This window comes from Thermobia domestica, chromosome 4, assembly GCF_964235325.1.
Source record: "Thermobia domestica chromosome 4, izTheDome1.hap1.1, whole genome shotgun sequence".
Taxonomy (NCBI): Eukaryota; Metazoa; Arthropoda; class Insecta; order Zygentoma; family Lepismatidae; genus Thermobia; species Thermobia domestica.
In genome coordinates, this window is record NC_137457.1 from 271,509,490 (window position 1) to 271,523,012 (window position 13,523).

Here is a 13,523-nt window from a genome sequence, read left to right on the forward strand (position 1 = left end):
GGCTGTGAGTATGGTTTGGAAGCAGCCACATCACAAGAAGTTAAGAAATTTAAACTTCAACTATCAGCTAGTCATTGGTTACAGGTGCAACCGAAAAGCTATTTTGCGACGGAATCAAAAAACTTGTAAAACGTTGAGAAAAGTCAGTTGAAACGCAGGGAAATTATGTAGAAAAATAATGTATGTTTCTGTTTCCTATAATTAGAATAAATGTACCTTTTCTCAGAACTCCCTTTCCTTTTTGGCTTTCCCTCGTAGCTTGAACATGAGAACTCTAGCATGTCCTCCAAGAATATTTAAAAACTAACGTCGCCATTGAGCGGATGCATCAGAGGAATACTTGCAGCAACAGAACAACGCATTCTTCCCCAAATGTTTGCTTGTTTCTTATTTGATTCGAGCATATGTAGAGTCAATACTTCATATAGACTTATATTCTTACACTATTACCGTATAATTTGTAATATCCATTTTCAAAAAACTAAACAAATATGTCACGATGCCGTGGCTGTTAGCTAAAAATCTGTGGTCTATCATAAAAGGTTGGAAATAACTTGGTTAATCAACCTTCATAATTCGTTGTACAAGCTGGTATAAAAGAATTTAAACCTTGTTACATTTGAATGAAATATTTTACAAAATACAGAAAATTATTAAATGACGAAAGTGTGTTTGTAGTTGTGTTGGTTGCTTGAAAATAATTATAAAATATTTATTTATTTATTTAATTGCACTTGATACAGTTCATAATTACCAATTATAACATACTTGCATACAGTATCTGTATAAAATGATCTCATAAAGACAAAGCAAAAATACATAAATAAAGATAGAAAACTAAGTAAAAATTACAAGGGTAAAGAAAAGGATCACCAAAGAATAACAAATAGTAAAATACCTCTATCATAAAATTGCACATCTTACTTTAAAAATTACCTCGCTTATAGGATAATATAATCAATCCAGTAAAAATTATATATATATATAATATTCCCAAAAGAAGGAAACGTTCTAAGTTATGCTAAAACTAAATAAAATCACTCTAAAATGGTGAATCATGAGTACGGTAGTAAGTATAAAATTTCATACAAATTTAAAACTTAAATAAATTACAAATATTAATTGTTCATTTCCCTTGGAATAGCAAGAAATCATTTATTAGGACACATTCATTAAATAATATCATTATACCATGGTTCCTCGCGTAACAGTCGCATTTTTGTACTAATTTTTAATGTGAAAATCCCACTTCGACTATTACGCGAGAAAATCTCCCATTTAACTATCGCTGAGATCAAAACAATTTCGAATTTTGATACAACATTGTGTCAACATAAAAAAAAATAAAATATGGCCTACATAAAGTAAAATATTAAAACTTGTAAAAATGAAACTAGTAACTTAACAATTCGTGCGAAACAACAAAAAGTATTCTTCGCACTTCCCCAAAAGAACTATATATTTACCTAATCGGAAAACACATGCATAAGAACTACTTAACACCACAAAGAAGAACAAACGCATAAGAAGTGACAGAAAAGCACTAGTCACTCTGTCATATCTGCGTCTGAGGAATTTGGGTAATTATTCCACAGAGTGTCATCTTCACTTCCATCCAAAGGGTTGGATATGTCGCTCTCTTTGAAGCTTTTTGACAAGGTGTCAGATGTTATCGAAGACCAACTTTGTACTATTCATTTGCATAAAAGTTCGAAATGTAGGCGCTTTATTTTAACACTTGGTGTTTTTTCTTTGTTACTGTTGCTCGGACTCGCGCAAGGTAAGTTATTTCGAAGAAAGTATCCTTCACAAACATAAAAATTCCGTAGACTACGACTTATATACGGGGATTTTTTTTTTTTTTTTTTTGATGAATGTTTTTACTTCAAACTTAAGGTGCAACTATTATGCGAGTAAACACAGTATATTGAAACATCATAAATTTAGTATTTTTATGTTCCATTAAACGTTACTTAATTTCATGGCGTCATTAATTTCTAGATCAGCATTCATGTTTATAAAATTATTGTATCCTTTACTTAAATCTAATTACAGGAGAATTTGAATGAGCTACGGAATGATGTTTTGCAGTAAAATGGAGGTCTCATTCGTAAAACTGTGTTATTGATTTTCAAACGCAACCGTTGAAGAAACTCTCGATCATCCGTAGTCCAATTCACAAACTTATAGAGAAAACGAAGTTCCAAAATTGCTTTATATCACATAAAGATTTGAAATCAAGCATTTTTAGCAAAATTGAATACGATACATTTTCCTTGTATGATGATGTTTTATATATTTTATAGTGTAAGTATCTCACAAATATTCCGTATTTTTCAATTTTCCTAACGATATATACTTTATTGAAAAAAGTGTCCAAATTATAGATGCATATTCCAATTTATTACAAATGAGACTATTGGATCAAATCTTTACTCCAAATTCCTACGTATTTCTGATTAAAAATTATTTATTCATCAACTATTTTCAAAATATGTGTATTAAAACATGCTTTTTTGTCAAACTTTATTCCCATATCATTTATTCCTTCAATTCTGTGTATGACATTTTTGTTCAGCGTACACTAACAATGAAGTGGATTATGTTTCTAGAAAAGGTGATAACTAAACACATCACATGACAGTGTAGATTATTTAGGATACTTCGCCTATAACACTCATCCAGGTCCTTCTTCAATTGCAAAGCATCATTGCGGATCTTTATTTGTTTATATAATTTCATATCGTCTGCAGATATATGATTGATTTACTTACGCAGCGACTTCTGTCTTGAAAATAATGTAAGAAAGAAGTCTTTTCTGAAACACTTACGTGACTATACCATTTAGAAGAGTGTATTACTTCTAAAATTGATAAATTTTTATCCAATAATATTAGTGACGTACTTGGATCTTCTATGTTTAAAAGATGTATTTTGAACATTAAAGATGATGAAGAACACTTTAAACACTTGATTTAGGTAACAAAACTTAATGTTATGATGCAACTTGTAATAACTTCATAATTTTCTAAATACTAAATAGTTAATTTCAAATACATTTTCGTAAGATGGTTTAGGATACAACCTGTACATCAATCCTCTGTTCATTTTTTTTTAAATCTACATTTTCTTAATACATATCTCTCTATGTTCTAAAATTCTAGTTTACCGTGCACAACACTAAACTCAGTGACTATTTGATCTGATAGAAACTCTTACTTATTCCATAAACTTCTAGAAGTACACACAGATTGCAGCAAATCCATCTTTTGTTTAGTTTGCTCCGGAAATACGAGGTGCATGATGAAAAAAGGACAATATTTTCTTATGCGGGTTTGACAACAAAGTGTGCGCATGCATATGCTCCAGTACTCTGTGTTTGCAAAAGAAGTAGAATTATTAAAGTGGGGTTAAGTGCGAGCGAGTAGCAGTAAGATGAAATGGCTACCGTAATACTACAAAATCTCATAAAATATGAAGTCAGATCTGTCACACGATTTATAATCGTCAAATGACAGAAAGCAGCAGATTTCCACCGGGATTTGTTTGCAATTTACGAACCGAAAGAAATGAGTGAAGAAAACGTCAGTCAATGGTGCATAGAGTGTTGGGAATAGCGTTCAAATGCTCATGAGGTTGTGTGTAGCGGAAGCTCTAGTGTTCGGACGGACGATTTGATGGAATACGTTAACTAAAAAGTGCAATATAATTGCCGATCTACAATAACTGAACTCGACAAACGGTTTTCAATAGTGTCTGCGAAAACAGAGCTAAATTTTAAGAGACAGCCACAAAGACCAAAGAATGGCAGCTGCGCGTAGTATTTGGCCCGTCGGGGGCAGGATAGGGAAGGACTCTTTCCTCACATGCTGAGAGGGGATTAAATCTGGATATCGTATGCCACTGGGAAGTCGAATCAGTTGCAATGGTAGCACTCTGGTTTTCCTAAAGCGAAGAAATGAAAACAAACACCAGTTCACAAAAACATGGCAACTCTGTTTTGGGAAAGGTGTAATTCTTGTTGAATCCTTGGAATCAGGACGAACAATGTGCAGTACTAAACACTGAATAATTTGCGACGTGCACTCCAAAATCGGCGGAGAAATACTATGCTCTGGAGTTCTTTTGATCCATGACAACACCCGCCCATGCTGCTCATACTGTTGAAGTAATTCAAAAATTTCGATGCGAACTATTGAATCCACTTCGGCTCCGACCTTGCCGCCACTAATTTCTTTCTCTTTATTCACTTGAAAAGTGGATTGCATCTAGGCGTTTCAACGACAGTGAAGTGCTCAAGACATCAGTTCTGGACCATTCGACAGATTTTTACACAGAAGATATATGGAAGCTTGCGAAATGCTATTAGAAATGTCTGGAGGTTCATGATGACTACGTCAAAAAATAGTCAACGTATATACTTGTATACCAATCACAGTAGATTTCTTCTCCTATCATTTGCTTGTTTCTTTTTTAAATATCGACCTTTTTGTTCATACCCCTCGTATATATCCTATAACATTATTTACACTTGATGTTTTCATACAAAATGATTTTCCTGACTTGATTCACAACATAGAGCCAGTCTAACATTATACACTCTAATCTAAACATTAAATTAAAATTTTACAAAATTAAAACAAACATATACACAAAAAATGACAAATATTATAATATAAACGACCTGTTCTAATTTCTAAGCACTCATAAACAAACACTTAGAGAAGGTTGATCCGTCTATATTTGTCCGAATTTAAAATTTCACTTCTGCTCACAAAATTGACCAATCCAAATGATTCAAACAGAAGGAGAAAGCCAAAAGCCTCTTGTATCGTACGTGTGTAATGTATGCATCATGGTTCCTAATGAGTATCGGTTTTGGGAAGACCACGTCGTAGCACTTTACCACACAATTTTTTTCCGTGACACAGATTCAAAAACAGTGTAGGTAAAATGAATGTGCATTGAAGTTAACGACCATAGAGAATATAAGTAACCGGCATAAACACCACGAAAATTCAGTACTTCGTTCACCCAGTATGGAAAGTAGAAAGCGGCCGTACGGCAGTGACTTCACCTGTAGCTCGGAAGTTGCACCGAATGGCCCTGCAAAAGAAATCTCCTACACAACGTGTGATGACATGACGATTGCACGTGGCACAATCAACAGTGAACCGCAACGCGTGACAAATTAAAGTTCCGGATGGTGGTTAAAGGTCGTGAACCTGTCCTTACTGGGTCTTTTGAAGGACAGAAAGACACACTGCAAGGGTCTCTACGAACGCCATTTATTCTCGGAAAGGTGGAAGTTGATTCTACATTCGATGAAGCACGGATTTATCTATCAGATTGTGCTAAAATTCGAACCGTGACGTACACCCCGCGGGACGCAAGAAACCGTTCTGGCTTCGTCCGCCAGTGCACAGCAAGTTACTTGAAGGGTTGTCGCAGGATACTGCTAAGAAGGCAAGTTAACTATTCGGCATATATCTAGAAACTGTAAAAAAAAAACGCATTGTATGAGTAACATATCATCACAAGTATTTATACAGAAAATCTGTCCCATTTGTATGGAAATACAATAAATCAAGTACGTATATGTGGATAAGTCCTCATCACATACATCCTGTTCTACACAGAGGTTTCTGGAAGAATGGTAGCAGATTCCGGAATCCAGACTATTGCCTTCCTGGATATAACAGTGAAGTCACTTGATACCAATCCCATGAATTTTTGCGAGTTTGGTCTGTTGAAAAGAGCGCTTTTATCTCGTCGAGTCATCACTAAAATTCGTGGCCTCTGGAAATAGCGCCAGGAGGAGTGGCTAAAATATCCCTTTCTTCACTTCAACGGAACCTCCTAAATGGAAAGTACGGTGCAGGACTAATGCTAAGACATATGGTGATCACATCAAAGGCAACCGATGGTGGAACAGTGATTGTTCCTAAGGTAGGCGAGACCAGTGGCGTAAATAAGAGCCCCGCAGACCCCGCATTGCGGGGGGCAAGCCATCAAGGGGTCTCCAAATCGTGAAGTAGGGCGTAGAGAAGGGACCCCACTCCACGCTGACTACGGGGAGGCCCCCAAGCCTTTAGTTACGCCACTGGGTGAGACGTCAAAATCGGATGCATATAAACAGATCAATCTTATGTACATTATGGTTGTAGATATGGATATTTACAAATGGTTATCAAAATAAAGAAACTTTCTGGAGAAAGTGCAACTATGCTGATTAGTAACATGTCACCACTTCATTAGTCTGTAAAACACCTTTGATTAGTCGTGTAATTGAAGTACGTAATTCATGAATAGTTTTCAGATGAATATCGTACTATTTCTTATAAAGTGCAACACTTGGTTTAATCAGCGACAAAAGAGAATATCTGCTACGGGATCTGAACTTCAAGAGAAACCACAGGTGTTCAATAATGTGCAGAGTGCGTAGCCCAGGGAAAGTGTCCTGGATCATCTTTATGTTCATGAATCGTTGCCTGAATAGCTCCAACAATTTGAATTCGCCCAATACCATCTTAGACAATTAGATATTAGTTGAAAACAACATCTGGATCAGTGATCATCTAAAATGTTAATATAATTTCTGGCAGTAATGTGTCCTGTGAGCGTAATCACAGGTTTTCAAATAATCGGCGATGGACTCTGCATGATCTCGGCAGAATATTCTCCGTGCGAAAGGATTGGTATCGGTGTTCAGAGGTTTGGAAATTTCAGCAAGACTGAAAATGGCCAGTTTAAGCAACTCATGTAATATTGTGATTATAACAAACAGAACTTGAGATGGAGATTGCGTTAAAAAGTCGCTTCTCTCAGACTGTCTGCTACTAATCTTTGCCGAGGCAATTTTATCAGATATCTAGGCTGTTATCAACTTGGATACTGTTCCTCACGACATACCTAACAAACTGGCCACTTTAGATATATTTGATCCAAGTAACTGCACAACCAGATTTTACTCTCTTCATATCTTAGAGAGGTCTTTCATTTTGTATCACCATCACCTATCCAGTTCAACATATACATCCGCTATACCAAGCCTGAATACTTTGGACCATCATCATTAAAAGCAACCAGGCGCTTCATACGCATCTTCCATGTTTGGAACTCCAGATGTTTCCCTTATTTTATAACCATATGAATCTAATGCAATTAATTAGTATAAATATGCAACAGCACTAAATGCATATTCTATATACATAAAATTATTTACATTATTTACATATAATACAAGATTATGCTTACATAAAATCCTCGGTTATATCTCAGGGACAATGGGGTAAATGCAAATGCGAGATTACACTTTCCTCCTTTCCAGGCTTTGATTTACCAAAGAAGAAGCGGTAGCTTTGAAACTTTTATAGTCTCTTCTATGGTCGCTGAGGATGTACCTTAATAGGTAGTGACGTCACTCAAAATGCTTACACTTTTTTTCATTAAAATTCCACTATGTTCAGTGAACTGTCTAAATATCACAGCTATACATTTTTTTCACACACAAAAAAATTAACTCGGTCGTTCTTAATGCTTGTCAAGCAACAAAGAAAAAAGAAACACTCAGGTACTCTTATCTCTTGAAGTATTGATTACAGTCTTCAGCCCTGTTTCTTTACGTGATATCAAATATCACAATTAAAATTACTACGGGCACAGTTGCCATATTTGGTCACCTTGCATAACATCCGTATATCAAAATTTACGAGCACATACATCTATTCGGTTGAAAAGGAAACAGTAAGAAAGACTAAATTAGTCAGTTTCAATTGGATTCACTGTGACGTCATAGTTTAATGATTTCATTCCCATCGAACTGTAAGGAAAGAACAAGGAGGGAACGGGATACAATAACTTCTCAAAAGACGATGACGAGAGGCAATCAAGAAAGTCGGAGGCTTACTTGACGATTTTGCAAACACACTCAAGATATAGAATCATGAAACTACGTAACAATTCTTTATTCCATTGTTGTACATGATTTGCTCCACATATTTCCAACAGTCGTTTCTCAGATTGTAAAAATTCCCTCCTACGTCATGCATCCACCCGTTGGCAATGAGTGATAGCGATAATTACCTCCAACTTGGATCGATATGTCGATAATCATAGAACTAACCAAAAGAAAAGCAATGTATGTAACGAACAAAGGACAATATTTACAAGCTATTGCATTTCTAAAATTATTAACATTCACTTATAAACCTAATTAAGTAATTAGTGTTTCATTAATAACTTACAAAATTATATTCAAATAGATAAACTACTATGAGTAGGTGGCTCAGTGGTAGAGCGTTTATCTCCGGTGCTTGGAGTCCTTGGTTCGATCCCAGCTCGCGCCATGTGGACTTTGTGGTGGACAAACATCGTGCTCGTCGGTTCTCTAGGGGTTCTCTCGTTACGTCCCACTTTCTTCATTCCACCATCTGTTTCATTTCTCATTATCACCGTCTCCTTTAGCCTAACTGGCATAACCGTGGGACGTAAAACTTAAAGATTTCATTTCATTTTACAAATTTCTGAAAAATATATACAAAAAATAACGCTTACAAGCAAAACATAAAAACTGCTCAGGGTGAGTGATTTAGCAGCGTTATGCTGAGCGTTACCTGGTACTTTCTCATCATTCATGGGTATTCCCGCCACTTTAAGTTGAGGCTTGGAGTAAACATTTTTATTGGTGGTAGCAACATATCCCATTAAACTGTCACACCTCTTGTTGTAGTAGTCGGAAATGTTTGACTTGTCTAACACGTTGTTATCACAGGTAATGCTAACAGAATTTAAGTTTTTCATTTCCTTTAAAATTTCACATTCACATTTAAATTTGTTTCCCCAAAGATGAAGTGTATGCAGCTTTCCCAGCACTTTTCTCAACTCTGTAACGTTCAAATATTGAAGATTATTTCCCGCCAAATTAAGGTGCTCAAGATTCGGGAGTCCAGAAAAGACTGCAGAAGACAAGGTATCAATATCGCACTCACTTAAATCAAGTATCCTAAGACTATCTGACCTTAGAAATGAAGAATTTCCAGAAATTGTTATTGGATTTTTTTTCAACACAAATTTTTCAATAAGCTTATTGTTACGGAAGAAATTCGGAGAAATGTTACTTATTTTATTATAACTAAAATCAAGAGATTTTAACGTTTTCAGGAACCAAAGTGCTTCTTCATGAACATAGCAAATTGAATTGTTACTGAAGTCAATATAACGAACTTTCAAATCCCTCCTTTCTGAAGCAATGATACATATTTCTGTAATATCATTGCAACTTAAATCCCATTTTGTTGCAAGTTTCGGAATGTTGTCTGGAACTTTGGTTAATTTCTGACCGTAACAATCCATTAAATAATGGTCATCTTTCTTACTGCTGTAGCAAAAGCAACGTTCGTGACATCCAAATATAGCAGTAGAGAAATCGATATAAATGAAAAGTATTACACATAAGCAGATGTATTGTGGCGTCATCGTTCACACCTGAAATTAAAAATAAAAAGTTATTGTGCATTTATTTCATTCTTGATATCCAGTATAAAATATATCACAGATATTTTTCTTGTACTAAACTTCCCCATATACAGTACATGGAAGTGCGTCGGGATCGTAATACGGCAAATTATGGATGCGTTAAAATATTAAATAATACTTTTGATGAAGTGGATACTTTCAAATATCTAGAATCAATATTAACAGACGAAAATCATATTCACAAAGAAATTAAATGTCGAATAAAATCAGGGAATTCGTGTTACTATTCGGTTCAAAATCTCTTGTCGTCGCGAATTCTGTCGAAGAATTTGAAGCTTAAAATATATAAAACGATAATAATGCCTGTTGATCTGTATGGTTGCGAAACATGGTCGCTTAGTCTGAGGGAAGAAGATAGACTGAAAGGATTTGAGAACAATATCCTGAGACGAATATTCGGACCCAAGAGGAACGGGAATGGGGAATGGCGGAAACTTCATAACGAGGAACTACATAACTTGTACGGTTTACCCAACATTGTTAGGGTCGTCAAGTCTAGGAGGCTAAGGTGGGCAGATCATGTAGCTAGAATGGAGAAAGTAGAAACACTTTCAAAGTCTTGACAGGAAGACCAATCGGAAAACGACCATTAGGAAGACCTAGGCGCAGATGGGAAGACAATATTAACATGGATCTCGCAGAGATAGGAATACAAAGTAGAAACTGGATCCAACCGGCTGAGGATAGAAGTCACTGGAGAGCTTTTGTGAATGCGGCATTGAACCTCCGCGTTCCATAGGCCATAGAGTTATATATATACGGTGTTTCAAAACAACACTGACAAAGTTTCGGAAGTGATTCCTGACACCAAAATAAGACGAAAAGTAAAGACCAATTTGGGCGCACAAATGCTTCCTTCGCAATTATAAGCTGCCAAAATAATGAAAAAAATGAACTTTAAAGGTCCATAGCTGCAAAACTATGGAACCTACCGCAGTCGGATCAAGACTTCACTTAGGAACTAATACGTGCACTATCCAAGAATACATGTTTCAGAATCCTAAGGTACTCTCGCAACAATTTTTATAAAATGAGTTTGGCTGCGGGTATATTATTTGAAGTACTGAACAACTACCTCTACGAAATTTTTTATGAAGAACTACAGGATTTTGAAACTTAGATATTTGGATAGGGCACATGCTAATTCCTAAGTGAACTCTTGGCCCAACTGCGGTAGGTCCCATAGTTTTGAAGCTATGGGCCCTCAAAGTTCTTTTTTTTTTCGGCAGCTTATAACTCCGAAAGGAAGCATTTGTGCACCCAGGTAGGTCTATACTTTTTGTCTTATCTTGGTGTCAGGAATCACTTTCCAAACGTTGTCTGTGTTGCTTTGAAACACTATATACAGGGTGTTTCAAAACAACAGCGACAACGTTTGGAAGGTGATTTCTGACACCAAGATAAGACAAAAAGTATAGACAAACCTGGGTGCACAAATGCTTTTTTTCGGAGTTGTAGGCTGCCGAAAATATGAAAAATGAGCTTGTACATAGCTCCAAAACTATGAAACCTACCGTAGTCGGGTCAAGACTTACTTAGGAACTAATATGGCTATGAAACTTAGGAATTAATAGATAGTTTGGTTACGGATATATAATTTGAAATACTCACCAAGTACCTCTATAAAAATTGTTGCGGAAGTATGGCAGGATTCTGAAACATGTATATTTGGATAGGGCACATATTAGTTCCTAAGTGAAATTTGACCCAGCTACGCTAGGTCCCATATTTTTAGAGCTATTGACCTTTTAAGTTCATTTTTTCATATTTTCGGGAGCTTATACCTCTTTTGTAAAGAAATCATTTGTTACTTGAGAATATTACGGAATGCCTAAACTAAATAACTAACCTCTCGAAATAGACCTCTACTAACTAAGAATAAAAATAGTGACTTGTAGGTGTATTATGTAAGATATATGTATAATAGAGTAACACACATTTAAGTGCGATTACTTTTTAAGGTATTCATATGAACTTTGGTGGCTTCATCATGGTTCAGGATTTAGATTTCTGAGCTTTCGGAATCTATGGCCATGGTAGCCCGTCACTAGGATTAGGATTAGGAATTAGATTTCTGGGCTTTCGGCAGCTATGGTCATGTTAGCCCGCCACTAGGATTAGGATTAGGAATTAGATTTCTGGGCTTTCGGCATCTATGGTCATGTTAGCCCGTCACTAGGATTAGGATTAGGAATTAGATTTCTGCGCTTTCGGCATCTATGGTCATGTTAGGCCGTCACTAGGATTAGGATTAGGAATTAGATTTCTGGGCTTCCGGCATCTATAGCCATGTTAGCCCGTCACTAGGATTAGGATTAGGAATTAGATTTCTGGGCTTTCGGCAGCTATGGTCATGTTAGCCCGCCACTAGGATTAGGATTAGGAATTAGATTTCTGGGCTTTCGGTATATATAGCCATGTTAGCCCGTCACGTTTGAGGATGATATCCCTCGGCGAGCACACTATCCGAGGAAAGGGAAAGAAGAAAGGACTGGGAAAGGAAGGATCTATACGTTAGGTACCTTCCCGGCATTTGCCTGGTGTGAATGAAGAGGCTGGCTTGAAAAGGCTTGTTACATTTTTCGGTCGAGTGTCCCCACCGGGAACAAAACTCGGACCGACCAGACTAAAGGCGACAAAATTAGTGACAACATTACTCGGAGCCACAAGTTTGCTTCATCTACATGAGATATTCACCTGTCGGTATTAGTAGGCTGACTGGTTTGCAGTTTTAAGCATCTCTCGGAACTGACCCTATAAAAGGCAATGTAGAATCCGAACCAGATGATTTCTACCTGGAAACGAACCCGATTCGCATCCACGCTAACCATGCACTTTTCTAGAAAACACAAAATACTACTTGCTAAATAAACTAACCAATGTTTGTGAGATGGTTTTCGTACTTGAATAGTTTTCTACCTAAGCCAATGAAATTATACAATTGACTTCAAGAAATATTCTGTTACAGAACATATCGGCAACAAAAACTACTTCACTAAATGGTAATTTCCAAGTACTAAATACTATTAATTTCGTTGAGAAATCATAAGGTTAATTTTACCTACGGAATATTTTGAAAAATGCACAAAAGTGTGGATACGAAATTGGCACGCAAACATCAAAACTTCACAGGGCATAGAAAGATGGTCCACTCAAATAGGCACAGAAATATTGGCTCGTCAACTGCGTATCCATCTATCGACTTCTCCGTCTGGTCGTTGCTTCCGTCATAACTTACGGCATTTGCTACATATTCATCAGAATGTTGCAAACTTCGAACACTCAGGTTTTTAATTATATATTTTAACTTGTATTATATTTGTGTTGTCTGGAAATTCGACACAAGACTAGACGGAAAATCCTTAATTCTCGTCCTATATGTGTATCTCTACAGATTCCAATAATCGCGGCACTGTACTGAAAAGTCTAACATAATCGCGTTACCTGTATAAAAGGGATTTGTTGAGGTATATTTGAAGAAAAGGCTATTGGTTTAAAAACAAATAGGCAGAGAATTGCATACAGTTGGATATAAGACCTTTTCCTCGTCTTAATATCCTTATATCTCCTTAGAGATCTTTAAATCATATGATAAATTTCAAATAATTCCAATATATTTGTAAAGAAATTAGCGTTACACGTAAGATACTTCTTACAAGATAAGATGCTTTTATTAATACGTACAAACACAATTTATTAATTTGAACTTGTTATGACTTGTGTTTACAAACACAATTTATTAATTTGAACTTGTTATGATTTGTGTTTACAAACACAATGTATTAACTTGAACTTGTTATGATTTATGTTTACACAATTTATTAATTTGAACTTGTTATGATTTATGTTTACAAGCACAATTTATTAACTTGAACTTATGATTTGTTTTTACAAACACAATTCATTAATTTGAACTTCTTATGATTTGTGTTTACAAACACAGTTTATTAATTTGAACTTGTTATGATTTATGTTAACATACGTAA

At 35.8% G+C, this 13,523-nt stretch overlaps 1 protein-coding gene across 1 annotated transcript in view; it reads right to left on the minus strand.

The window, feature by feature from the left end:
- Positions 1–739: 739 nt before the first annotated feature.
- Positions 740–13,523, minus strand: part of LOC145684066 (CD180 antigen-like) — a 42,887-nt gene continuing 30,103 nt past the window's right edge. The window contains exon 2 of the mRNA XM_081755914.1: positions 740–9,486. Coding sequence (XP_081612040.1) covers positions 8,506–9,477 — 972 coding nt within the window. The 5' untranslated portion in view covers positions 9,478–9,486 and the 3' untranslated portion in view covers positions 740–8,505. The remainder of the gene's footprint in view (positions 9,487–13,523) is intronic.